Source organism: Mauremys mutica, chromosome 16 (genome assembly GCF_020497125.1).
Source record: "Mauremys mutica isolate MM-2020 ecotype Southern chromosome 16, ASM2049712v1, whole genome shotgun sequence".
In the NCBI taxonomy this organism is placed as follows: Eukaryota; Metazoa; Chordata; order Testudines; family Geoemydidae; genus Mauremys; species Mauremys mutica.
Window position 1 is genome coordinate 22,181,508 of NC_059087.1, and position 25,961 is coordinate 22,207,468.

Genomic DNA, 25,961 nt, shown 5'->3' on the forward strand with positions numbered 1-25,961 from the left:
TAATACCATATCTAATTTAATTTCCCAAGTGTAGAAGAGAACACTTGAAGCCTGTGACTTTTTAAATACTTTCTTAGAACAAAATGTGAACTTAGTGGTGGAAGTAGGGGGAACATGCAAAAACAAACTGCTGTGGCTACCCACACCAAGACTGAACAAGTCAAATTTCATCTAGAACTGAATTATTGTGAAGCCATTAAAATAGGATTTTATGATGGAGAGACCCTGAGGGCACAAGGAAGCCAGTTCAGAGAAAGCCCCTTATTAAATCAAAGTAGTGAGAGCGCTTGGCATGCTTCGCTCAGGGCCTGAGGAACCCAGCCTCACTGTGGAGGGAGCCTTGCATGGACCCATCTTGGGGGTTGTTCAGCTCCACGATTCCAATGGTCAGCACAAAGCTAAACCGGGCAGTCCAGGTTTCCCCAACATGGAGGGACGCGGGGTTGTGTAATCGGCTGACTCGTGCAGCTCCCCCACCCCCAGGGCAGCGCTTCCCCAGTTCCTCCCAGGAGGGATTTTTGTCCTGGATTGGGAGTGAACTGCTGTACTCCTTTTCTCCCGCCCCTTGTGCCCAGCTTTCTTGCCCACACGAAGAAGGGGGTGCAGTGAAGGTCTAAGTGCGTGGGGTGGGGGGGCGTTCTCTCTGCAGCCCCTGGCCCCTTTAGGATCAGCTTTCCTCAGGCGTGGGGAGAATAGGTGGGGGCCGCTCTGCAGCGAGTCCAGGAGGGAGGGTTTGCATTGGACGGTTTGCGCCTGCGGGGGGGGGTTGATACCGCTGGCCCCCCCGCCCCTCCTCTGCGGGCGGGGTGGTTGGGGGGGGGTCGAGCTGCAGCCTGGTTGTTTCGGGGAGGGGGTGAGTACAGCCCCCTCCCCCCCATATGCTTCGGGCGGGGGCCTTGCTCCTGGCTCGGCATTGGAGGATCTGTGCTGGGGAGGGGGGAGACTGCAGCCCCCAGCCCCCGCGGGCGGGGGTGGGGGCTGGCCTGCTGGCTCTGGCTGCTCTTGCATTGGCGGATGCAGGGAGGGAGGGGGCAGGAAGCGGGGGGGTGGGGGGAGCCCGAGTGGCTGGAGGGGGGGTCTCTATGAAAAGGGTGGGGGGCGTTAGAACCCCAGAAGAGAGGAAAGTTTCCGACGCTCCTGGTGCGGGTGCAGCGAGGCAGGCGGGTCCGGGGCCCGGCCCAGCGGCGGCGGCGCTTGGTCGGGGAGCAGCAGCCGGGGGGCCCCCGCTGGATTTTTGTCGGGGGGGTGGTATCGCCCCCCTCCTTCTCCTCCCCCCAGGGGTGAAAGTGCAAGAGGAAGTGCAGCCGCTGCCATCTTTCCTCCGCTCCAAACACACAGGGACGGACGGACGGAGCCGGCAGCCCGGAGCCCCTTCCCGCCCTGCCCGCTGCAGCCGCGCCGCGCGCCCCTGCCCGCTGCGGCCTCCGCGCCTCGTGGCGGCCGGGCCCGGGCGGAGCTCGCGCCGCCTCAGCTGCCGCCGCTCCAGCTCCGTGCTGCGCGCGCGCCCCTCCGCCGCCTCAGCCTTTTGTTTCGTCCCCCCCCCAGCTCTCAATCCCCTCGCGCTTTGCAGGCAGCGCGCGCCGCCGCCGCCGTCGGGCCTGGACAGCCGCGGGGAGGGGGAGGAAGCGGCGCGCGCCGCCGGGCAGCCTGAGAGCGAGCGCCGCCTGCAGGCCGCCGGGGGCAGCGCAGCCCCATGGAGCGGGTGAGCGAGGCCGCCGCCTGCGGCCCGTCGTCGGGCTGCTACACCTACCAGGTGAGCCGGCACAGCGCCGACATGCTGCACGGCCTCAACCAGCAGCGCAAGAACGGCGGCCGCTTCTGCGACGTGCTGCTGCGGGTGGGCGACGAGAGCTTCCCCGCGCACCGGGCCGTGCTGGCCGCCTGCAGCGAGTACTTCGAGTCGGTCTTCAGCGCGCAGCTGGGCGAGGGGGCCGGCGGGGGCGCGGACGGGGGCGCCGCGGAGGCCGGGGCCGGCGGCGGCGGGGCGGCGGGCGGGCGGGAGCTGGAGATGCACACCATCAGCTCCAAGGTCTTCGGGGACATCCTGGACTTCGCCTACACCTCGCGCATCGTGGTGCGGCTGGAGAGCTTCCCCGAGCTCATGACGGCCGCCAAGTTCCTGCTCATGCGCTCTGTCATCGACATCTGCCAGGAGGTCATCAAGCAGTCCAACGTGCAGATCCTGGTGCCCCCCGCGCGCCCGGACATCATGCTCTTCCGCCCCAGCGCCGCCGACCTGGGCTTCCCCCTCGACATGACCAACGGGGCCGGCCTGGCGCCCAACGGCAACGGCATCGCCGGCATGCCCGAAGACGAGGCCACGCGGGCCGCCCTCACCGCCGCCCAGTCCTCTTTGCCCGTCCTGCAAGGCGTCGACCGCCTGCCCATGGTGGCGGGGCCCTTGTCGCCACCCCTACTGGCCTCGCCCTTCCAGAACGTGGGGACCAGTGCCCCCACTTTGGGCACCAAGAGGGGCAGGGGGCGGCCCCGCAAAGCAAACCTCTTGGACTCCATGATGTTTGGTACCCCAGGGGGCCTGCGAGAGGCTGGCATCCTTCCTTGTGGCCTCTGTGGGAAAGTGTTTACAGACGCCAATCGTCTACGGCAGCATGAGGCTCAGCATGGGGTGACCAGCTTACAGTTGGGTTACATAGACATCCCACCGCCAAGGCTTGGTGAAAACGGGGTGCCTGGTCAGGACGATCCTGATGCCCCCCGAAAGAGGAGCAGGACAAGGAAGCAGGTGGCCTGTGAGATCTGTGGCAAGATTTTTCGGGACGTGTACCACCTGAACCGGCACAAGCTGTCGCACTCCGGCGAGAAGCCATATTCTTGTCCAGTGTGTGGGTTACGGTTCAAGCGGAAAGACAGGATGTCCTATCACGTTCGGTCTCACGATGGCTCTGTGGGAAAGCCCTACATCTGCCAGAGCTGTGGAAAAGGCTTCTCCAGGTAAGAGGACATTGATGTGGAATGGAAAAGACCCAGAGGGTTATCTAGTTCACCTCTTGAGGACCCGTGTAGAATCATCCCTATACTGCTAGTTTTAAATACCCACAAGGGATGGGGCTTTCATCGGGTTTTTTTGGGAGACTATTTTACAGTCCTGTAGAAGAGTTAACTAGTAATTAAATCACAAAATGGGGAGTTGGATGAGTCCTGCGTAACATTCCCAGTTTTGCTGTAGACTTGGTGTATGATGGTGGGCAAGTTACTCTTATGTCAAATGGGGATTGAAATAATTGGGTGTTCAGAGGCTTAATTATGGGTTGTGAAGTGATTTGAAGTCCTCCACTGCAAGTTGCTATTGAAGTGCAAAGTATTAATAGATTTTAAAATGACTTTTTTCTGATGAACAGTCTACATTTTCATTGTCTTAACTTCACTCCATTAGTCCTAGTATGTAATCACCCACATATGAATGAAGAGTTGATATTTCAAAGTCTGCAGCAACAGTTCTCTTTAATACATGGTCTTTGTGTCCTTTGTGTTTACAGCATCCTGAAGGGGATCCTGTTTCTACCCTGCAGCATGCATAAGATCTGTGCATTTAATGTGGCTATTTGTTGTCACTTAAGTGAACTCCCACAAACAAGTGGATCTTTGATACTGCCTTAATATGGCTTGTGTGTATCTTGTGATTTGAGTGCTCTCATTGAGTTCAGAAAACCAGGGCCTAAATGTTTAAGGGGGAACAGTGAAAATGTCGACATGCCTTCATAAAATAAAAAAACTGAAAAATAGAGAATCTTTTTTTCTCTAGTCTTCTAGTTTTGGTAATCTTAAGTGGTATACAAAAGTGTGTAAACAAAATAAATCAAACAGAAGTGTGATGTTTAACTTTACAGTATGCCTTTAGTTCAAGGATTGATTCAAGGGGCATCCCTGAAGTCCCTAGGTATGTACTAAGAGTTCAAACCTTTGACTAGTCTTTCCAGTTAAACAGCCGCAGCCCACTTGCCCAGGCATCAGGTTTAACAGCTTAACTGTGGAGTTAACTCGTCTTCTGTCTCCAGAAAATGAATTCCACCCAGCTCTCTCTGACTGGCTGAGACTTGAAAGCTGGGGGAGGAGAGTTGGAGAATTAGTTTCCAAGCAGCTTTGGTCTCCTACAATGAAAAGCTTTCTTCCCACCTAGAGAAACACCCGCTAGGAAAATCATTAGCTATTCAGGCTTCCCTCCTTCAAAACAAGCTTTACCAATCGCTGGGAATGAACTAACTTCTTTCAATATTTATTTGCTCTTCTACAGCACTTCTAGCTGAGGCCCTCAAAGTACTTTACAAACATTAATTATGCCTCACAGCATAGTTGTGAGGGAGGACAATTTTTCCATGTTATATATGAGGAAATTGAGACACAAAAGTAGAACTTAATGCCAAAATTTTCATACTGGGGTGCCTAAATTTGGATCCCTAAATCCATATTTGGACACCTAAATCAAAGTGGCCTGACTTTAAAATGCTCAGCACTTTTGACACTGAGGTCACTTTGGTTCAGGTGTCCAAATATGAATTTAGAAGTCCAACTGTGGGCATCCTAGTATGAAAACTTTGACCTAGATCTCCTGATTATTCTGATCAGAAAACAGTATTTCTTTGCAGAGGGATGGCAGGATATTTATCAGAGTAGAGCTCTGACCGTTTCTGAGAAGTAAAATATAATGGGTTGCTTGAATGAACTGGAGCCCAGACACACCAGAGAAAACTTTTCTTGGAGTGGATGCAAGAGTGGCTTCTATTTTTAATGTTTGTTTTCAAGTATATGTATGTGTGTGTGTCTGTATACATATATAAATACATATATATATATATATTTTTTAAGGCCAGACCACTTGAATGGGCACATCAAGCAGGTGCACACGTCGGAGAGACCTCATAAGTGTCAGGTAGGAGCAGAGGGATAAAAGAGGGTTTATATCTTTTTATTTAAAAAAAGACCATGAATGTACATGTGTGCAAAGAATGATCAAACATTGATAGAAATGTGTGAACTGAGATAAATCATGTTTGTAACTAATCATGTTCAACAAACTGACAGCCGCTTTACATTCCTCTCTCTACCCTCCCCCCACCACGCCCTGTTGTCATCTCCTGCTGCTCTGGTCCTCCTGTCTCCCCTCCCCCTCTACCAGATGTTCTTTCTTGCTGCTCTATCCCAGTCCCACCCTGGAAACCTTGCCCTGGTGCTTTGTCCCTAGCTGTCTCAAATGATGCCCCTTTTTCTCTTCTGTAGTTCAGTGGCCACTAACAAGAGGCTCAAATTCTGGCTTTAATTTTTTAATATAATTTCAAACATAGTTGATAATTTAACTTCACTTGCTGTGAAGCTCTTTGTATCACGTAGCCTTCAGAACATTGCACTGAGCAAAACTGGAAGCTTTTTTTCAGCAAGGACATGGGTGACATCAGCACAGTATCCTTTGAAATGCAATATCAACTTTCATAGTTCTTTACAGTTAAACAATAAGTCTTCCATTAAGGTTTAAAACCAAATCAAGATTGACCTTTTATAATCCATTTGCGGGGCGGGAGGGAGAGTAGTTAACAGGCATCTGGACAAAACAGTTTCCATTATGACCCCCTGTCTTCAAACGCTTTTATGGTAAATTTCTGAAATATTTGCTTCTTGGGCCAATATTTTCCATGCTTGGTGTCTGAAGGAAGGTGAATTTTACAGAAAGTTGGAGCAAAATCCCTTCAGTTTTCTTTGAGGTCAGTGAGGGTGGGGGAGAAATTTTTCCAGACTAAAAAATTCTAACCCCATCCTGTCTGACTGTTGCCTCTTAACCTGCATTTTTCTGTCTCCTGACACATGCCCCTGTTTTTTTTCCAAATTGTGGGGGATTGTGGGATGTTTTTGCAGTTTAAAGAAATCCAGTGAGCAGATTTTCAGAGATGTAGAGCACCTAAAGCAGGGGTGGGCAAACCTTTTGGCCTGAGGGACACATCTGTGTGGGGAAATTGTATGCAGGGCCATGAATGTAGGGCAAGGGGTTGGGATGTGGGAGGGGGTGCAGTGTACAGGAAGGGGCTCAGGGCAAGGGGATGGGGTATGGGAGGGGGTGCGGTGTGCAGGAAGGGACTCAGGGCAAGGGGTTGGGATGTGGGAGGGGGTGCAGTGTACAGGAAGGGGCTCAGGGCAAGGGGATGGGGTATGGGAGTGGGAGGGGGTGCAGTATGCAGGAAGGGGCTCAGGGAAAGGGGTTGGGGTGTGGGGGGTGCAGGAGGGGGCTCGGGTGCAGGAGGGGCTCAGGGGGTTGGGGTGCAGGAGGGGTGCGGCAGGGAGCTCAAGGCAAGGCGTTAGGGGCTCAGGGCAGGGGGTTGGAGTGCAGGGTGCAGGAGGGGTTTGGACTCCTGCCCAAAGCCACTTACCTCAAGCGGCTCCGGGGTGGCAGGGGCGTGCAGTGGAGCTAAGGCAGGCTCCCTGCCTGCCCTGGCCCCGGCCCTGCGCTGCTCCCAGAAGAGGCCAGCATGTCCGCAGTGGCTCCTGGGGGTGGGGTGGGGAAGGTGGCTCTGCCTCGCGCTGCCCTCGCATGTGGGTACCACCCCCAAAGCTCCCATTGGCTGCGGTTCCCCATTCCCGGCCAATGGGAGCTGTGGGGGGTAGTGCCTGCACGCGAGGGCAGCACATGGAGCCCTCTGCCCCCCCCCCCCCTCCAGGGCCACAAGGACATGGTGCCGTCCGCTTCCGGGAGTGGCGTGGGGCCAGGGCAGGCAGGGAGCCTGCCTTAGCCCCGCTGCGCCATGGGGTTGACAATCCCATGGGCCGGATTGAAAGCCCTGACAGGCTGGATCCGACCTGTGGGCCGTAGTTTGTCCTTCCCTGACCTAAAGGCTCCTATTGACCTCATTGGTAGTTGTGGGAGCTCAGCACCTTTGAAAATCAGGCCATAGGGCCTTCAAGCTAATTAAACACCTTAAACCTATCTAAAGTCTTAAATTGGCTTAAGTTTCTTAAGATGATATAAGTCTATAGATCAGGTTAAATCAGAAAAATTCCCAAACCACAATTTTTGTAAAAACAAGGAGACTAGTTGTATGTAGTGAGGATGCCTTAAAGATTTTTTTAAAATGCACACTTAAGTGTGTGTGTGTGTGTGTGTGTGTGTATAAATATCTATATATAATATAGATATTCATACGCAGGTATGGACATGTGTACTTAGCCTACAATGCTAGCAGAAACTCATCAATCTTTGGCCAGCTGGTGTGATGCTTACAGAAAGTGTGCAGTTGACTAATAACACTGATAAGCACTAATTGTTAAGAAACAGATACATTTTCTTTCATTTAGGAGTATTAAATGTAAACAACTAAATTCATGCAAATCTAAGGGTGCATTGAGCACTCAAAAATCAAGAAATACAAAAGTTAAGGTTCAACACACAACCTTAACTCTGCCCTTTTCATATTTGCATTACATGAGCACAGTTTCTTAGAATAATCTCCTATCTCTAGAATTGTAGAAAATGCCACAAGATATTGTATAAGAAAATGGTATAATTAATGGTTATTAAGATAGTGACAGAAAGAATTAAGATTGGGAGTTCAACAGTAGCTTGTGCTTGACTTTTGAGTGCTGAATTGTTCAAACTTAATGTGGCCATAATAATTAATATAAATAAGCTGTAGAAGATTTGTTGAATGCCTACTATCTTTGCAAAAACTACTTGACAGCACCCTGTCAGAATTATAATGTTTCTCTGCATACACACATACAGATTTGTGTTTATGGTACACACCACAGAAAGGATATCATTCTGGAAAACAGTGCTGTAAACTTGTTTCAAATCTAAAATATATACGATATACTAATGTGCCTTTCATTCTAGTTATCTCCTGAGAAATAACTTTCCCTCCCATAGAATTATCTTTCCTAGTCACCAAGTTTGGGCACTGAGGCGCAAAATAGCTCAATATTGGTATGTTGTTTCTCCATACCTCACCATCATTTTTCCTCGATTTCACTTGAAAATCAGTGAAGCTGTTTTAGCTCCCCCTAGTGGCAATTAGAGCGCCTTTGAGAATTCTGTTGTGTACAAATGACAAGGATCCTTGAACAACCTTAATTACAAAAGAGAAGTATTGTTTTGGCAAAGAGAAAAATGTTTTCCAGGCTCCTCTGTTTTAAAGATATTCTTCAGAACTGTGCTGTACAATCTGTCACTTACCTGAGTCCCTACATGCATCTCTGCAAACCTGCGAGGCTCCAAGGTCATATCACAGCACTGTGGCTTCTGGGCCATCAACAAAAACATAACCTCAGGGCAGCTGAAATGAATCTGTGGTGAGGAGATGGCCATCTGCTAAATGCTACTTATACAGGTCACTGTTAGGACTAGTCAGCACACAACACTGCACCTACCTCACTTAAAAAGAGAGCTTGTCTCTGCAGACAAGCACCTGATTCCACCTTTTCCCTTCTTCTTAAAACAGACTCCGAATGGGGAAGGAAGCCCTCTACAGAGCCAGGTAATCTGAGAAATCAGATCCAATAAGTTGCTTTGGTGTCCAAGGCAGACATCAAATGGAACTCTGGATACTTTTCTCCCTGGTAACATTGGAATTTTTTAAATCTGTCAATTAAGTGCTTGACATGGGAGAAAGGGTAAGTCAGTTTGCTGGCCATAATGGGATAATTCAGGTTTCTGCCCTTGGGGCCTGACGTGGGATTGAACTTGAGCTGCTGGGTTGATGACTTTGTAGGGATTGGTACTAACGTCAGGCTGTAGGGTGGGAGGAATGATGGTTTGAAAGTAATGTGGACTGAAATAGCAGGGAAAGATGGGGGAGAGAGATCAGAGGTTCATTATTTCTCAGGAAAGAAGGAACAGCTGACAGTCCTAGGTAACATCTGTCAATTTAAATAAACAAGAGAAAATACAAGTTGTTAAAAATCAAGCTACATTTATTTGAAAAAAAAAACAAATAAAAACTATTTATTGAAATTTACCTAAAATTGGCATTCCAAATCCAGTGCTTTTCCCCTTGATTTCAATGCAGAATGAGTTTCTTCCTGTCCTAATTTCTCTTACTTCCTGCCTATTAGCAGGAAAATGGCAGCCATCCTGGAATAAGCTCAGAGACATCCACAGCCATAGAAAAGTTGAAACTTCAAGAGGTATTTCTTAAACAATGTTATTTTAAACTTTTTTATATATTCTTTTTTGGTCTATTTATCTACTTATGCAATGTTTGATAGGAAAGCACTGGAGTTTTCCTTTATTATTAATAACAATTAATAATAAATACTTCGCACTCATTTAGCACTTTACATCTTTAAAGCCTTTTACAAACATTAACTAATATTAACTGTAAGAGGTTTTCTCCAAACCTGGTCCTGTCTCCCTTGTATGATTCAGCTAATCTGGTTCGTGCTTACTCAACTGGACCCTTATTTTTGTTCTTTAGACTTTTTTTTTGCATGTCTGATCAATACATAGCTTATCCAGGAATGGACTCTCTAAAAATTGGCAGCAAGACTGATTACCAAACAGAAAAATGATTGTATTACCCCAACCCTAAGCTTTCCACTTGATATGTTCAATGTAGGATAGATGATAGACACAAATCCTCATATGTTAGAATTAAAGCTATGTCATAGAACTGGTGCCCACATATTCCGAATGCATTTATACACAAGCTTGCTGTCACTTGATATTGAATTATTGGTGATGGAGCTTTTGACTTTCATGCTCCGCTGCTCAGGAACACACGTTATCTTTACCTCCAACAGGTTGATTTGTTGTTGGAATCCTTACTTAAAGACTTATTTGTTTCCAGTAGCATTTTGCTAAATGAAAGCTACACGTATTTTGCTCAGCGCTGTGTCCTGAGAGTTCATATGAGGAGAAATCTTTCTCTTTCATGTTAAAGAAATTACCTTTTTTCCCTTCATCGTTTGTGATTTATAAGTTTTTCTCTAGTGAGGTCAGTGAAATTCCATACATCACAGCAATCCATGTTTGTATCACTGTTTTTTAAACTATATTAGGGATTGGTCATGCAAGATACTGAGTGTCCTGTTTGTTGCAGAGTACCCTCAACTTCCATTGAAATAAAGTACCGTATATACGCATTCATACGCTGAATATTTTTGGTAAAAAAGTGACGCATCAAAGAGCGGGGGTCGGCTTATAAACGGGTCTACACTAAAATTTGATGATTTTAAAGTCTATGGAATCATTGAGTTGAATATCTAATACATTGTCATGTTGTTTACCTGGAGTGTTCACAGGCATGGAGCCGCTCAGCTCCCTGTGGCCGCGGTTCACCGTTCCCAGCCAATGGGAGCTGCGGGAAGTGGCACACCACTTCCTGCAGCTCCCATTAGCTGGGAACGGCACTGTGAGCTGAGGGGCTCCATGCCTGTGAACGCTCCAGGTAAACAAAATGTCCCAACCCGCCAGCGGCTAACCCTGATGGGCTGGGACCAAAGTTTTCCAACCCCTGAAATATAGGGTCGGCTTATGAAAGGGTCACACAGGTTTTGCTATTTGTACTTATCCATCTTGGGGGGGGGGTCGGCTTATAAGCGAACGGGCTAATGAATGAATATATACAGTACTTAGCACCTCACAAGATGGACCCTTTAGGGCCTGATCCAAAGCCTACTGAAGTCAGTAGTTGCCTTTCAAATAACTTCAGTGGGCTTAGGATCAGACACTGAGTGACAGCTATGTAAAGTTCTACAGATGTACCTCTATTGTATTGCCAGTTTAATTTATTTTAAGCTACTGTGTTGTAATTGCAGTGCAGTAGTTAAGTTGTTATCCTAACAAAATCTACTTTACAGTGAAACAGCTGCCTAAAAAGTAAACCACTACTTCTGAAAAGACAAAAAAATCATTCCCTAGATCACTTATTGGGTTTATATAATCTCCTAGGGAGCTGTGGTATAAACCAGGTGTCTCAATATTTCACCTAAAGGGTGCTGTGGTACAAGCCAGTCACGGCGCAACCTTGAATTTTGTTACTTTCATCCAACTGGACTGGTCGCTCTGATATTTCTGGTTTTCTCTGTCCTCCATTTGTGAGCAATGTGTTCAGATTGTATTTTTTTTTAATGTAACATGTTGGTAAAGATTTGACTTGTTTCATGTATATGCTAATGAGATGATCAGCCTTGCAAAACTGTCAAAAACATACTAGCCCAAGCATAAAATCTGCTTGCCTACACTCTGTGATTATGGTGGGGATGGATGTCTCACTCATCTATCAAATTATTCTCCTGGTGTGAATGGGCAAGTTGAATTTTGCAAGGTTGACATGTATAGTTATAATGATATGTTATTGTTTTACCCTAAGTTCATCTTGTTACGTAATAGTAACTGGAGTATGACACCATAACAGGGATCAAGTTATCCACTGTAAACAGATTACACAGTGCCATTCTGAGGTCTCTCTGCACTATGGATGCCAACATGGTTCTCCTTCTGTAGTACCCTCTGTGATCCTGTCAATCCAACCTGACTTTCTGGTCTCTGATGCTTTGTTTATACATCATTGGGAGTCCAAGGGGAAATCATAGAGACTAGAGTCAAATTGATGAGATCACAAAGTGAATGCAGGAAGGAAACAGAGGGATTGATGTAAACCTGGTTTATGTGACTATGATGTCACCATAAAATAAACTAGGATAGACTCTGATGTGCTTGGAGTGGACTGTTCAAGAAGAATAATGACAAATCTATTTACGTTACCAAACATGACTTGTGAAGTTTTAATAACGTAAATTTCAATGGGGAGCTGAGGCATTTCAGATCTGTGGTTTTTTAACTCACATTTTACAGACTGTATTGTTTTAAACCTTCTTTCTTTATGTCAAGTCCTAATCCTGGTGCCTGCTCCTTTTTGAGCAGTAACATTGCATCATTTGCAGTGTGATGGTAACTTGGATTGCCTGTTGGGGGAAGATTAACTCACAATTGTCACTTGTGTCCATGTGCAGAGTCTGAGAGTCTTACAGTGGGGGTCACTTAGTGTAGATATGGATATATAAACACTTGCACAGGATTTGGTGACTCACACTGTCCTCCTTCTGCCTGCAGACCTGTAATGCTTCCTTTGCCACCCGTGACCGACTGCGCTCACACTTAGCATGCCATGAAGACAAAGTTCCATGCCAGGTGTGTGGAAAGTACTTGCGGGCAGCATACATGGCAGATCATTTGAAGAAACACAGCGAAGGACCAAGCAACTTCTGCACTATCTGTAACCGAGGTAATGATGAGCTGTCTCTTTATTTCAGGGGGATAGTGCAAGGCAGAGACAGCGCTAAGCTCTGTAATGCTGTCTGCAGCAGGAAGTGATCATACCATAGCTTCCCTTGTTGTTTTCCTCATTGAACAATAAACATCTTGGAATAGATGGAAGTATTGGCCTGGCCTTTGGACATGACTAGATGTTTAATATTCCTTCTCTGATGAAGTTTAAATTAAATGCAGAGCCTAGCATTTTTGGATGGATCTATAATTTTTTGCCAAATTCCCCTCACACATCCCTCCAAAGTAACCAGTTCCTGCTTGCCATGACACTATTCACTGTGCACCTGCTCACTATCACAGGGCTGGACTAATTACCCTGGGGAGGGTCTGGGAGAAGATTCTTTTTAGGTTCATTTTACATAAGTATATGTGATATCCTGATCCCCTCTTAGCCTCCTGCACTAGAAGTGGAGCTCAGCTGCTCTCTCGTTTGAACCCTCGCGATTGCTTTGTGCTGGTTTGCATTTACAAAGGTTGGCTTTGTAAGAAAAAGAGCCAGAAACAAACTTTAATTTATAAAGCAAACAAAGCTAAGCTTCTCCATTACGTATGTACTGTCCACAAATTGGGGAACAAGGCCTGCAGATTTAGGTAATGTGGGACCTGCCGGTAGGCTATTAATAAACAGGACAAAGTTTCTGGAAGAAAGAAGCTAAAGGGTAATGGAATCTTAAGACCAGACTGACTGATATCATGAGACTCTTAAAACACTGAATTAAAGACGCTACTTCAGAACAATGCTGTTGATTGCAAGAGAGACATGCAGCTGGTGCCAGGTGAACAAAAAGAGACTTGTGCATGTCTGCACACTTCTGTTAGCAGCAGTGAAATAACAACTGGTTTTCAGGGAGGATGAAAAGATACCTACTAAAAGATTTCTTTGGATAGTCCATCTGTGTAGGAAGCATTAGAGTTAGTGATTAGGAAAGGGTTCAGAGATAGTGAAAGAGAGCAAAAGGATTCCCAGAATGAAGAGGTAGGATTATAGAGGGACTCCTGACATGCAAGGAAAGGACTGATCCAGGTATTGTATCAAAAGCACTGTATTTTCTGGTTTCCAGAAACATTTGTCTCCTACTTCACATATCTAGATGTACACAGGTTTATTGCTTGCACAGAACCCTGACCAACACTTTACTAATTTTTGAAGTGTACCTGCTAGTAACTGGTAACAATTATTACAGGTAAGGGATGTTTCTGCATGGAATGAACTTGGTGTTGGATAAAGTAAAACCTGTTAGGTTGTTGAATGGGTTGGTTTCATGTGTGGGAACACCTTTTCGTGTGTTGGAGGCAGCCACTGTCAGTTATGGGACTGCCTTTTGGTTTTGCTGAAGGGGTCTATTTTTAGTTCCGTTTTCCAATTGAAGGGAGCTGATATCTATTGAGAGAATATAGTTGGGTTGTTAGAGTAGGTAAAGATGAGTAATGAACAACTTGCTAAATTATGGAAGAGCCATTGTCCACTGTGGAAACACCTTTTGGGTCCTTAAAGTGAGTTAAGCTTTTGCATAGAAACACCAGTTTGCTACGAGATCCTCAGGGTTCTTAAATTCCATGGATTTGGATATTAAAATGAATATAGGCCTTCTTCAAGGAAGGAGAGCCTGACTTCTGAATAACTTTTCTTTAACTTATCCTGACAACTCTTGCACTGAGATTCAGAAGCCCCTGATCCAAGCTCTCTGCAGCTATGCCCTCAGTCAAACACGGTGGATAGCACATTGAAAATTCATTAATGTTAATATTTATTGTATTTGAGAACCTAGGATTCACCCTAGCAGCCACTGGATGTCACTGCTGCTCCTCAAAAATCCAACCAGGAAAACAAAGGCATTGGTTTGGCCATCAAACAATGAAATGATTAATAAGGGCTATTTACACGATACGGTTTTAAGCAGAAATCTAAATCAAATGTAAACTTGTGTGTGTGTAAGTGTAAGTGTAAAGTGGAGGGGTCTGATGAGCATCCAAGACAGCAGACAGCTTTTAAAGGTGCTGCTTTTTTTTCTACACTTCACTGACTTCATATGCTTTTTCAGAGAGAAAGATTAGGCTGTTGTGAACTTAATTTTCTACCAGCACCTACAAGTAATAGTTAATCTGTTAAAGCCTGGCCATCTGCAGCTAAAATTCAAGGAAATAAGCTTATTAATCCCTTAAATAAAGACTGATCTTGTTGAGCAAGTATGGCATCATATGCTAAAAACTCAGTGGGATACTTATTGCTTAAAAGTGACATGGATAAGAAGTTTGAAAGCCCTAGTTCAAGATGTTTGATGACAATCAGTAGACAATGTGAACTGTTCTGTTTAGAAGTCCTATAAACTGCAGACCACTGAGAAATGAAATGCACTGGAAAATTTCATACTAAGAAACCATGATAGAGGTTCATGTCACCAGAATCTGGAAGTTTTTCTTCCTCCCTGGAAGTGATGATTGTGCTAAGGGTAGTTTATTTTGATCTTCCCCTTTAAATGCGTTTTGGTGCACTGCTTCCTTGGAATGGGAACTTAAGTAATGCTGGCTATGATAAATGTAGAGCAAGAAACAAAGATTTAAAAAAAAAAAATTAAATGAATCTGGGGCCAGATTCTGGCCAAGCTTGGGCAGCCAAGGAGGAAGAAAGCAAGGACTCTTGGGCGGATGAGGAAGAGGTTCTTGTGTGTACAAATATATTTTAGTGTTAAAGTGAGGAGGGCAAATATGGGCTTAATTTGTTGCTTTATTCTGGCAGACTGAGAGGTTTTCTATGGAAAGCTAGTAATGTGCATCTTGCTGTCCTAAAGATATAGGGGACACTTCCTGGAATTTGGAAGGAACAGTCGCAGATCTGTTACACACAGACACCTAAGGCATCTTTATCAATCCTGGTTTAAAAATTTTATTTTTTTTTACAGTGGGAAAAATATGATCTTCAGACATCACCACCTCCAAGTCAGTTCAAGGAGATTTCTATAATTAGGATGTTAATGCTAAATATGATTATTAGCATCCATAATTTAATCTTGTTTACTCTGGGAAGCTGTACTTTCTGGGAAGGGGTTTCTGTAAAGGAGTTGTGCAACAGAGGAACTGTAATACCTTAGAAATCTAAGTACTTAGAAAACAATTTTCAAAAATCCATCATTGTCAGTATCTCTGTTTAGTGACTGGGACTCCTCTCTCTCTCTGATGGGGCAGCCATTTTGCTGATACTTGTCAACAGGGGCTCCATTTGATGGTGCAGACTAGGTTTCAGGTGGTTTTGCCAAAAGGAAGTATTGGACACTGAGATTTAAAAGGTGCTGTAAGGAAAGTTCTGTAAGTTCATTTTTAATATTGGTTTGTTTAACTGAACAGTTAATACATCAACTTTAACTTAATTTTCATAAACATTTTTGTATTAAAATATTTTTTCTAAAGGCAAATTAATTGTATTTAGTTCATCAGACTGTCAACTGCTGCTTCCTATCTAATTGTTACATATTTTCTCTTATTCTATTCTAAGATCCTTAGAAATTTTCTGTATTGGTTTAGGTTGGGTTAGGCTCAAAGGAAGCTAGAGGAGATAAGCATCCAACACCCTTAGACTCCTTTGACAATCTTAGCATTGTTTTTTTTTTAATAAGATATAGTGATTAGAAAGTGCAACATAAGACAGACACTTCCTGTTAAATACATGTCCAGTTTCCATGCCACAGGCATCCCATGAGTCAACTAATGCCACAGGTTCTGCTCCTGGTGGACTCATCTTCTATGTAAGGTGTGTTCAGACTGAGAATTATTTTGATAGAAGGATGAATTATTTTGATAGAAGGATGAATTCTTGCCTTTCTTCCTGCTGGGCTTGAAGTGATTGGTAAAGGCCAGGGGCTGGAGGTATTTGCCAGCTGATCTAGCTATATCCAGTTTAGACTGAACGGGGCACATCCTGCAGTAGTTCTTGGGAGAGTTGATTACAGACAGAACACTTCTGTTTGGTAGGAGGTAGTCTACTTCCTTCCTGTTCCTGTGCATTTTTGAAAGGCTTAAAATGGTAAGAAGAAGCAGGATCTGCTCCCTGGGGCTGTGAAACATGCCTGTGGACAGGGCAGTAGATGAGATTTATTTATTTATTTATTTATTTATTTTAAAGACTCTTTAAATCTCACCTTGGTTTGTTTTCAAGAAGGGTTTAAGAAGTGATGGATTATTCCTTGGGAATCCTCCACCTCTCTTGCTAGGATAGACACGTACCTATTTATAATTCTGCCTTATGTAAATCTTGGACTATGATCTTTCTCAAGATCTGATTATGCTAAAAATCTCACTTTATCTTAGCTGCCTATGAAGTAACTTTTATTCATACTGCTTTGGTAGAAGTTGGTGGTTCACCCCTCATCTACCAAGTGCATAGAAGAAATCCAGGCACTTTGCAGGAAATTTTCACTATATAAACTTTCATTGTATAAAATAGTGTTTCCTGCAGGTGAAATCACAGAACTCACCAAAGACTACCATGTTATGATTGTTCCCAATATAGATCCTTTCTTTTTTGTGAACTGCAGTGAAACATAAAAACATAAGAATGGCCCTACTGGGTCAGACCAAAGGTCCATCTAACCCAGTATCCTGTCTTCTGACAGTGGCCAGTGCCAGGTGCCACAGAGGGAATGAACAGAACAGGTAATCATCAAGTGATCCATCCCCTATCACTCATTCCCAACTTCTGGCAAACAGAGGCTAGGGACACCATTCCTGCCCATCCTGGCTAATAGCCATTTATGGTTCTATCCTCCATGAATTTATCTAGTTCTTTTTTGAACCCTGTTATGGTCTTGGCCTTCACAACATCCTCTGGCAAGGACAGGTTAACTGTGCGTTGTGTGAAGAAATACATCCTTTTATTTGTTTTAAACCTGCTGCCTATTAATTTCTTTTGGTGACCCCTAGTTCTATTGTTATGAGAAGCAGTAAACAACACTTCCTTATCTACTTTCTCTACACCAGTCATGATTTTATAGACTTCAATCATATCTCCCTTTAGCTGTCTCTTTTTCCAAGCTGGAAACCCAGTCTTATTAATCTCTCCTCATACAGAAGCCTTTCCATACCCCTAATCATTTTTGTTATCCTTTTCTGAACCTTTTCCAATTCCAATATAGCTTTTTTGAGATGGGGCGGCCACATCTGCACACACTATTCAAGATGTGGGCGTACCATGGATTTATATAGAGGCAACATGGTATTTTCTGTCCTATTATCTATCCCTTTCTTAATTATTCCCAGCATTCTGTTGCTTTTTTGACTGACGCTGCACATTGAGTGGATGTTTTCGGAGAACGATCCACAATGACTCCAAGATCTCTTTTTTTGAGTGGTAACAGCTAATTTAGACCCCATCATTTTATATGTATAGTTGGGATTATCCTTTCCAATGTTCATTACTTTACATTTATCAACATGAAATTTAATCTGCCATTTTGTTGCCCAGTCGCCTAGTTTTGAGAGATCTTTTTATAGCTCTTTGCAGTCTGCCTGGGTCTTAACTATCTTTAGTAATTTTGTATCATCTGCAAATTTTGCCACCTCGCTGTTTACCCCTTTTTCCAGATCATTTATGAATATGTTGAATAGGACTGGGCCCAGTACAGATCCTTGGGGGACACCACTATTTACCTCTCTCCATTCTGAAAACTGATCATTTATACCTACTGTTTGTTTCCTATCTTTTAACCAGTTACCAGTTCATGAGAGCACCTTCCCTCTTATCCCGTGGCAGCTTATTTTTGCATAAGAGCCTTTGGTTAGAGACCCTGTCAAAGGCTTTCTATAAATCTAAGTACACTATATCCACTGGATCCCCTTGGTCCACATGCGTGTTGACCCCCTCAAAGAATTCTAGTAGATTGGTGAGGCATGATTTCCCTTTACTAAAACCATGCTGACTCTTCCTCAACAAATGATGTTCATCTATATGTCTGACAATATTGTTCTTTATTATAGTTTCAACCAGTTTGCCCGGTACTGAAGTCAGGTTTACAGGCCTGTAATTGCCGGGATCACCTCTGGAGCCTTTTTTAAAAATTGATGTCACATTAGCTATCCTCCAGTCATCTGGTTCAGAATCTGATTTAAATGATAGGTTACAGACTACAGTTAGCAGTTCTGCAATTTCACATTTGAGTTCCTTCAGAACTCTTGGGTGAATACCATCTGGTCCTGGTGACTTATTACTGTTAATTTATCAATTGGTTCCAAAACCACCTCTAATGATACCTCAATCTGGGACAGTTCCTCAGATTTGTCACATAAAAAGAATGGCTCAGGTTTGGGAATCTCCCTCACGTCCTCAGCCGTGAAGACCGATGCAAAGAATTAATTTAGTTTCTCCACAGTGACCTTACCGTCCTTGAGTGCTCCTTTAGCACCTCGATCGTCTAGTGTCCCCACTGGTTGTTTAGCAGGCTTCCTGCTTCTGATGTACTTAAACAAAACAAAACAAAAATGCTATTACTTTTTGAGTCTTTGGCTAACTGTTCCTCAAATTCTTTTTTGGGCTTCCTAATTGTATTTTTACACTTCATTTGCCAGTGTTCATGCTCCTTCCTATTTTCCTCACTAGAATTTAACTCAGCTCTTTAAAGGATCCCTTTTTGCCTCTCTCTGCTTCTTTTACTTTGTTGTTTAGCTACAGTGGCTCTTGTTTGGTTCTCTTACTATGTTTTTTAATTTGGGGTATACATTTAAATTGAGCCTCTTTAAAAAGTTTCCATGCAGCTTGCGGAGATTTCACTTTTGACACTGTACCCTTTAATTTCTGTTTAACCTAATTTTTGTGTAGTTCCGCTTTCTGAAATTAAATGCTACAGTGTTGGGCCGCTGTGGTGTTTTTCCTGCCACAGGGATATTCAATTTAATTATATTATGGCCACTATTACCAAGCAGTCCAGCTATATTCACCTCTTGGACCAGACCCTGTGCTCCACTTAGGACTAAATCAAGAATTGCCTCTCTCCTTGTGGGTTCCAGGACCAGTTGCTCCAAGAAGCAGTCATCTAAGGTGTCAAGAAACGTTATCTCTGCATCCCGTCCTGAGGTGATGTGTACCCAGTCAGTATGTGGATAATTGAAATCCTCCATTGTTATTATTGAGTTTTTTATTTTAATAGCCTCTCTAATCTTCCTGAGCATTTCACAGTCACTATCACCATCCTGGTCAGGTGGTCGGTAATATATCCCTACCGCTATATTCTTATTATTAGAACATGGAATTTGTATCCATACAGATTCTATGGTACAGTTCGATTCATTAACGATTTTTACTTCATTTGATTCTATGCCTTCTTTCACATATAGTGTCACTCCCCCACCAGCACAACCTGTTCTGTCCTTCCGATATACTTTGTACCCTGATGTTACTGTATCCCATTGATTATCCTCATTCCACCAAGTTTCTGTGATGCCTATTCTATCAATATCCTTATTTAATACAAGGCACTCTAGATCACCCATTTTATTATTTAGACTTCTAGCATTGGTATATAAACACTTGTATCCTTTTAGCTGTCTGCCATTACGCGAAACACAGACTTTAAAACAGTACTTATCACAGAAAACTCTGGCAAGCTGAAAATAAGTTCCTACTTCATAATCCTATTTCACAGTTTGATTCTGAGTTTGCTATATTGCAGTATCCACATACTTCTGGTACAAACATTGTGAAATAAGGGAAGAAGGTTTCTATCCCTAAGTAGCTTGCAGCCTAGTTGGAAGTGTACCATCACATCTGTATGATATGCCAATTTCACTCACAACCCAACTTTGATTCTTTCTTCATTTGCTGTGAATTTTAGCAGAGGAAGGATGTGTATTTTCCTTGTCAATGCGATGTACTCAGAATCACACTTTGAGTCCTTGGAGAAATCTTATTTCAGAGGAATATATCCTTCCCTTCAGTGCTTTTGACAACTGATTTGGCTAAAACACAACTACTCTGTTTTTTTTTAAAGTGAATATTTTTGCTCAATCACTGTTGTGGTTTTCTTGATGGATCCACAATGCTGTCTCCATATTCTGATTCTCTGCAACTCAGCTGCTCTCAAGAGACAGTCCTTGTTCCACCCCAGAGATAAAAGCAGCCTGTCCGCTTCCTTTTTCTTCTCCAGCGGGTTGCTATGAGAGTTCTGTAATTGGGCTTGTAACTAAATCCTCTGAGATCGTAAAGGATTTATGATGCATTATTCAGAACTTCAGGTTCTAGTGAAAGTCTCTGCATAGTAAGGGCCATTCTATAAGAAAGGTATGGGGATTTTTGCTTTGAAACAGAGTTCAGTTTAAAATCATTACCTGGAGTAACTGACTTTGTTTTGCCTGTTAAGGCCTTGTTTATGTTAGAAAGTTGCGCCACTATAGTTAAAGCGGGAGAACCTTTCTACTCTGGATGCATTCATATCAGCATATAAAGGTGGTTTATACCAGGATAGCTGTCCCTGTATGGGAAAGGGAATAAGCTGTACCTGTATATGGTACCTTTATACCGATATAACTGCACCCACACAAGGGTTTGTACTGGTATAACTATGTCGGTTTAAAAACAAACAAAAAAAACACCTCACCAAACCAACATAGTTATACCAGTACAGTTTTCAAGTGTAGACCAGGCCTGTGTTAGTGGCCAAAATGTAAGTGTCTGTGTCTCTCTCTCTCTCTTTCTCTCTCTCTCTTCTGTACATTTGTTTTTTGTTGTTGTTGTTGTTGTTGTTACTCAAAAAAAAAAAAGTCTGCTCATGTGACTGTACCAGTGGATCTTGTGCCTCATTGTGATTCTTACAGGGAAAGGTTTATAATATGAAAGTATCACAATGATATCAGTTATTGATAAGTACCACAATAAATCTTTATTGATAAGGTTGAAAGATTCCTCAAATATCTGGCCTCTTATCATCCAGTTATGGGCCTAATGAGCCTCAGACTAATTGCCACAACTTCTGAAAGCTAATGAAAGAGTGCTTACAAAAATATTTGAGACAAATTATCACATTACAGGGAAAGGTGAAGCAGGTGAACCCCAAAACAGGAGCCCTTCTTAAAACAGTAGGAATGTAGCATGGAATTACTGGCAGGTTCTAAATAACAGTCATGTTTGTAATTTCTCTTAATATGTTCTCTTACAATATACTTGGCATAAGCAGAAAGTTTCAGGACTTTGCTTTTGCAAGGCTGAAGGATTCTAGGGTGTCGTCTTCTTTGCAGTAGCTTTTTCTACACACATGCATGCACAAGTTTTGTTTTCCCCACAGAACCAGTGGAAACCCATTTCACATTTGATCTTTAGTCAGATCTAACACAAGGGTCCTACTTCAGCATGTTTTGGGTAGCCAGAAACTAACTTAGTGTGAGTCTCTTAAGGGAGACTAGGGGAGAGAGAGAAGGATAAAAGGAACAGGGAAGGCAGATGTGTGTCTTTGCTGGTGGCAGGATCTCATCTCCTTTTATCTTGTTTAGGTTTCTCCTCTGCCTCCTACTTAAAGGTCCATGTTAAAACCCACCACGGTGTTCCCCTTCCCCAGGTCTCCAGGCACCAGGAGCCCATCCCGAATGGGGGAGCAGCGTTCCACTGCGTCAGGACCTATGGCATCAAAGGCAAGCGACTCCCTGCTCTGCACTTTGCTTCTTTGCACAGGACTTTGTATTGTGGGGGGCTGGGCTGGGCATGGGAAAGGGGAGGAGGGAAAGACGGGGAAGTCCTAACGAGAAGCTTAGCAAGAAGTGGGGAGGTTACATAGAGCTCATTTCTATAGTGTGTGCAAGGATCTCTCTGGGTACCTTACTGGGGACAGTAGTAGAAGTACTTCAACTTTTGGTAGCTTCCTTCACTTTATAGAGGAAAAGACCTGTTAGGTCATCCAGCTCCTCTTCCTGTGAGTAGATTGTGCTTGAATCTTAACTGAGAGGTTGTGAGTTGGGAAGGATAAGCTTATAGCTCAGTCTAGAATCTGGTACTGCCAAGATTCCCAGTTGCTCTTGAGATGCTCCAAGACTGATTGCACCCTCTGTATAGCCCAATTTCTGATTCCCATGGAGCAAAAGTCACAAAGATGCTTGTCTGATAGGAGTCATGACAGTCCATTTATTTAAGCTCAAATAGGTGAGGCGCCACATAGATATTTTTAGTTAAACTTTTTTTTTTTTGGCCTCTCTTACGCTGTGGTTGAGAAGAAGGATAAAGATATTGACTGCTTCTTTTTAGATGTCACTAATATTTAGTTTTGCTTTTGCTTAAAGTAAGTTATCTTTTTCAGAGTGGTTAAAAGTATTTAATTTGTAAATATCCTCTGTAAAATTAGTTATTAATATGTGTACAGTAACTTCCTTTTTGCCTCTCAGTTTTGGACCATCTGTATCCTTGGTCGAAGCTGGAACAGCAGAAAACCTCTCTCTGATATCGGAAACCATGGCTGTCCCAAAAAATTGGGGTTACTTTTGCCCTGGAGATCAGAACAGAGCTGAGTTAAGCATACCCTGTGCTCTGTCTTGTGCTGATGGGATGTCACAGTTGTGTAGCTTTCTTTCTATGGAAGTCCTCACAGAGTTGCTACAGAAGCTCCTTGGTCATGGGTTGTGTGCCAATTTAAAAAGTGTTTCTCCCCAGTGGGATATTGATTTCATGCATGTCCTGTTTTGATTGCTAATGCTGATTCCACAGAAAGTCTGTTTTATGAAACATGGCCTTTCAGGATTAGGAGTAGAATGGTTTGTATTCTGAGATTTGTTTGGGGAGTACGTCTGGGTTTGCCATGCTCATAAATATGCCATGAGAGAGGATCATGGAAAAGCCTTCTTGGTACACTGCCAAAATAGGTTGGGGAACACCCCAAACATACCAGTGACACGGCTAGGGTATGTGTTGAAGTAACTGAGAGTAATGCACTTTATTCTGAGAAGGAGCCTCTTGAGATTATATTAGAACTGCATCTCCAGGAACAGAGCAACCCCTACTCCCAGGCTGGGCTACTGGTGATGGAATAGTTCCAGGTTTTTTCACCTGTTTCCCTAAACCGTTGTGCACTGTGATTCTACCCAGAAGTACCTGCTTCATTTCAATGCTGGGTGAAGTGACCCAAGCATCTAAACATGCATGATAATATCTCCAGTAGAACCTCAGAGTTACAAACACCTTGGGAATAGAGGTTGTTCATAACTCTGAAGTGTTCGTAACGGAACAAAACGTTATAGTTCTTTCAAAAGTTTACAACTGAACATTGACTTAATACAGCTTTGAAACTTTACTATGCAGAAGAGAAATGCTGCTTTTAACCATCTTAATTTAAATGAAACAAGCACAGAGACAGTTTCCTTATCTTGTCAAATCTTTTTGTAAACTTTCCCTTTATTTTTTTTAGAAGTTTACATTTAACACAATACTGTATTTGCTTTTTTTTTGTCTGCTGCTGCTGCCTGATTCCATGCTTCCGGCTCCAAATTAGGTGTGTGGTTGACTGGTCAGTTCATAACTCTGGTGTTCATAACTCTGAGGTTCTACTGTACATTTATATAGTGTCTTATGTCTCAAAAAGGGCACTATATAAATGTAAGAGGATATTATGGATACCGCCACTATCACTACAGATCTATAATATAAACTTGGGGTGCTGGGGGATGGAGCATGTCCAGGCTATGCAGAAGAGGGACCCACAGGGGCACAGTGCTTCATTACATGGAGGAGTATATTAGGTCTGTAGCATTCTGTCATTTTGGGTAATAGTGAATCAGCTGGTGACTGCACATTTTACTTACAAGCATTTTAGAATAGCACTCTTGGGGGATAAGGTTCTGAAAACTTGTCTTGTTGTTTTTCCATAGAAGGCCAGAAATGCTCACATTCGGACCCGATTGAGAGTTCTGATTCCTACGGCGACCTCTCTGATGCCAGTGACCTCAAGACTCCTGAGAAACAGAGCACCAATGGGTCCTTCTCCTGCGATATGGCAGTCACCAAAAACAAAATGGAGCCGGAGGGAGAGAAGAAGTACCCCTGCCCTGAATGTGGCAGCTTTTTCAGATCCAAATCTTATCTGAACAAACATATACAGAAAGTTCACGTCAGAGCCCTTGGGGGCCCATTGGGGGACCTGGGTCCTGCTCTAGGGTCCCCCTTTTCACCCCAACAGAACATGTCTCTTCTGGAGTCATTTGGGTTTCAGATCGTCCAGTCAGCATTTGCATCATCCCTGGTGGATCCAGAGGTCGACCAGCAACCAATGGGGCCAGAGGGGAAATGAGACCAGTTTAACCTTAACAAAACAAAGCAGCCGTCTGGTTATACCTATAAGACGCTGTGAATGAGAGAAGAAATAATGAAATTTGGTTCTATAGTTGAGAAATTTGTATTCATTTTAGCTCCCCTCCCTGTCTACCCTCCTTAAACCTTCTTTAGGGAAAAGAAGGCTTCTTGCCTGACGACCTGCAGAAAATCTGCATGACCCTGAATGAGAGATGTGACCTAGAACACCACATGGAGTGCCAGAGCTCCAGTATGGTCTTTTAGAATAAATAAAAGCCACCAGTGGTGGTCAGAATTGTAAACAGCCCTAGTGACCCAAACGTGGGGAACTAGGTTTTATGCCTTTGCCCTCTTTCCCCCCCCCCACCCCCCAAAAAACCACAGTAAGTTTTTTACACACACCCATTACTGACTGCTCATAACGTAAACAAAACCCTGTGGTACCTAGCAGGTAACGGTGCAGATGTCCTTTTAAAAACTGATTTTTAAGACGGCAAAAGAATTTGGACCCCTTCGGCCATTTGTGAGGCTGTGAGTGCTGCAGCAGGAACTAACCTGCTGAGGAAAATCACCATTCAAAACAGGTTGTTTTTGTTACTTTTAACCATTAAACTTGCTGTCAGGTTTTTAATTCTCTATTATTATTATTTTAGGACCTGTTGTAGTGAATTGCTACTGAAAAGCCAGACTAAGGCGATATACAGAGCGCTCTTAAAGCAGCAGTCACGTTAGGGTTAGTATTAATTTTTTTTAGATGTATCATAATTAATAACTTGGCTAGTTAATTGTTTTAAGTCTATCAAAGAAATAGTTTTATCAAAAAAAAAAAAAAAAGGAAGAAAATACCTGTGTGGTCTGGTTGGTTGGTGCTCATTTGATGTGTGGGTACCTAGAAGATGAACATGGTCAGCATCCGGGTAAATTATCTGTACCACTGACTTGTTTAGTGTGAATAAACCCAGGGTTCACAGAGTGATTTTGAATTAATCGGATTGGACTGTATTAAAGAAGTTAGTATGTTACTTTACATCCCCTCGTTTTGTCTGGTTTTTGAGCGATTTAGCCACCTATCTGCAAGGTGTGCAGCTGAGATCCAGGAAATGGGACACTGGTCCTTCTCTGAGATGTGCTTTCAATGACCTGGACCTCTTGGTTCCAATACAACGCTCCTGATTCCCCTTTAATCAGGTTTTCACATGGCAATCCTATTTTCTTTTCTTCTTCTAGAGAAGAAATGTTTCCACCCTCAAAGGGAGGGACCCAGATCAGAGCACGCCTCAGAAGAAAAAGCTGATATAAAATGTTACGGAGTTGAGCTCTAGAGCATTGGACGCTGTGTTATAGATGAACACAGATGCCGATGTAGAGAGGCTGAATATCCCTTTCTAGCCTTCCCACATTTAACTTTGATGAAATTTTTATGTACCAAAAACCGAATGTCCAGAC

At 43.6% G+C, this 25,961-nt stretch overlaps 1 protein-coding gene across 7 annotated transcripts; it reads left to right on the forward strand.

The window, feature by feature from the left end:
• The first annotated feature begins 1,544 nt into the window (after nucleotides 1-1,544).
• Nucleotides 1,545-25,542, forward strand: PATZ1 (POZ/BTB and AT hook containing zinc finger 1). 7 transcript variants are annotated; one of them, XM_044990132.1, is made up of 8 exons: nucleotides 1,545-2,952; nucleotides 4,825-4,888; nucleotides 8,439-8,474; nucleotides 9,052-9,123; nucleotides 12,053-12,224; nucleotides 21,802-21,874; nucleotides 22,619-22,741; nucleotides 24,095-24,263. In XM_044990132.1, the coding sequence occupies exons 1-8, from the start codon at nucleotides 1,694-1,696 to the stop codon at nucleotides 24,126-24,128; spliced, it is 1,833 nt and encodes a 610-aa protein (XP_044846067.1). In that variant the 5' UTR covers nucleotides 1,545-1,693; the 3' UTR covers nucleotides 24,129-24,263. The 7 variants fall into 7 exon arrangements, 6 of the variants coding, with proteins under 6 accessions (XP_044846067.1, XP_044846069.1, XP_044846070.1 ...); XR_006573910.1 differs by having other exon boundaries at nucleotides 21,737-21,874; nucleotides 24,095-24,233; XM_044990134.1 differs by lacking the exon at nucleotides 22,619-22,741.
• The last annotated feature ends 419 nt before the right edge of the window (nucleotides 25,543-25,961 follow it).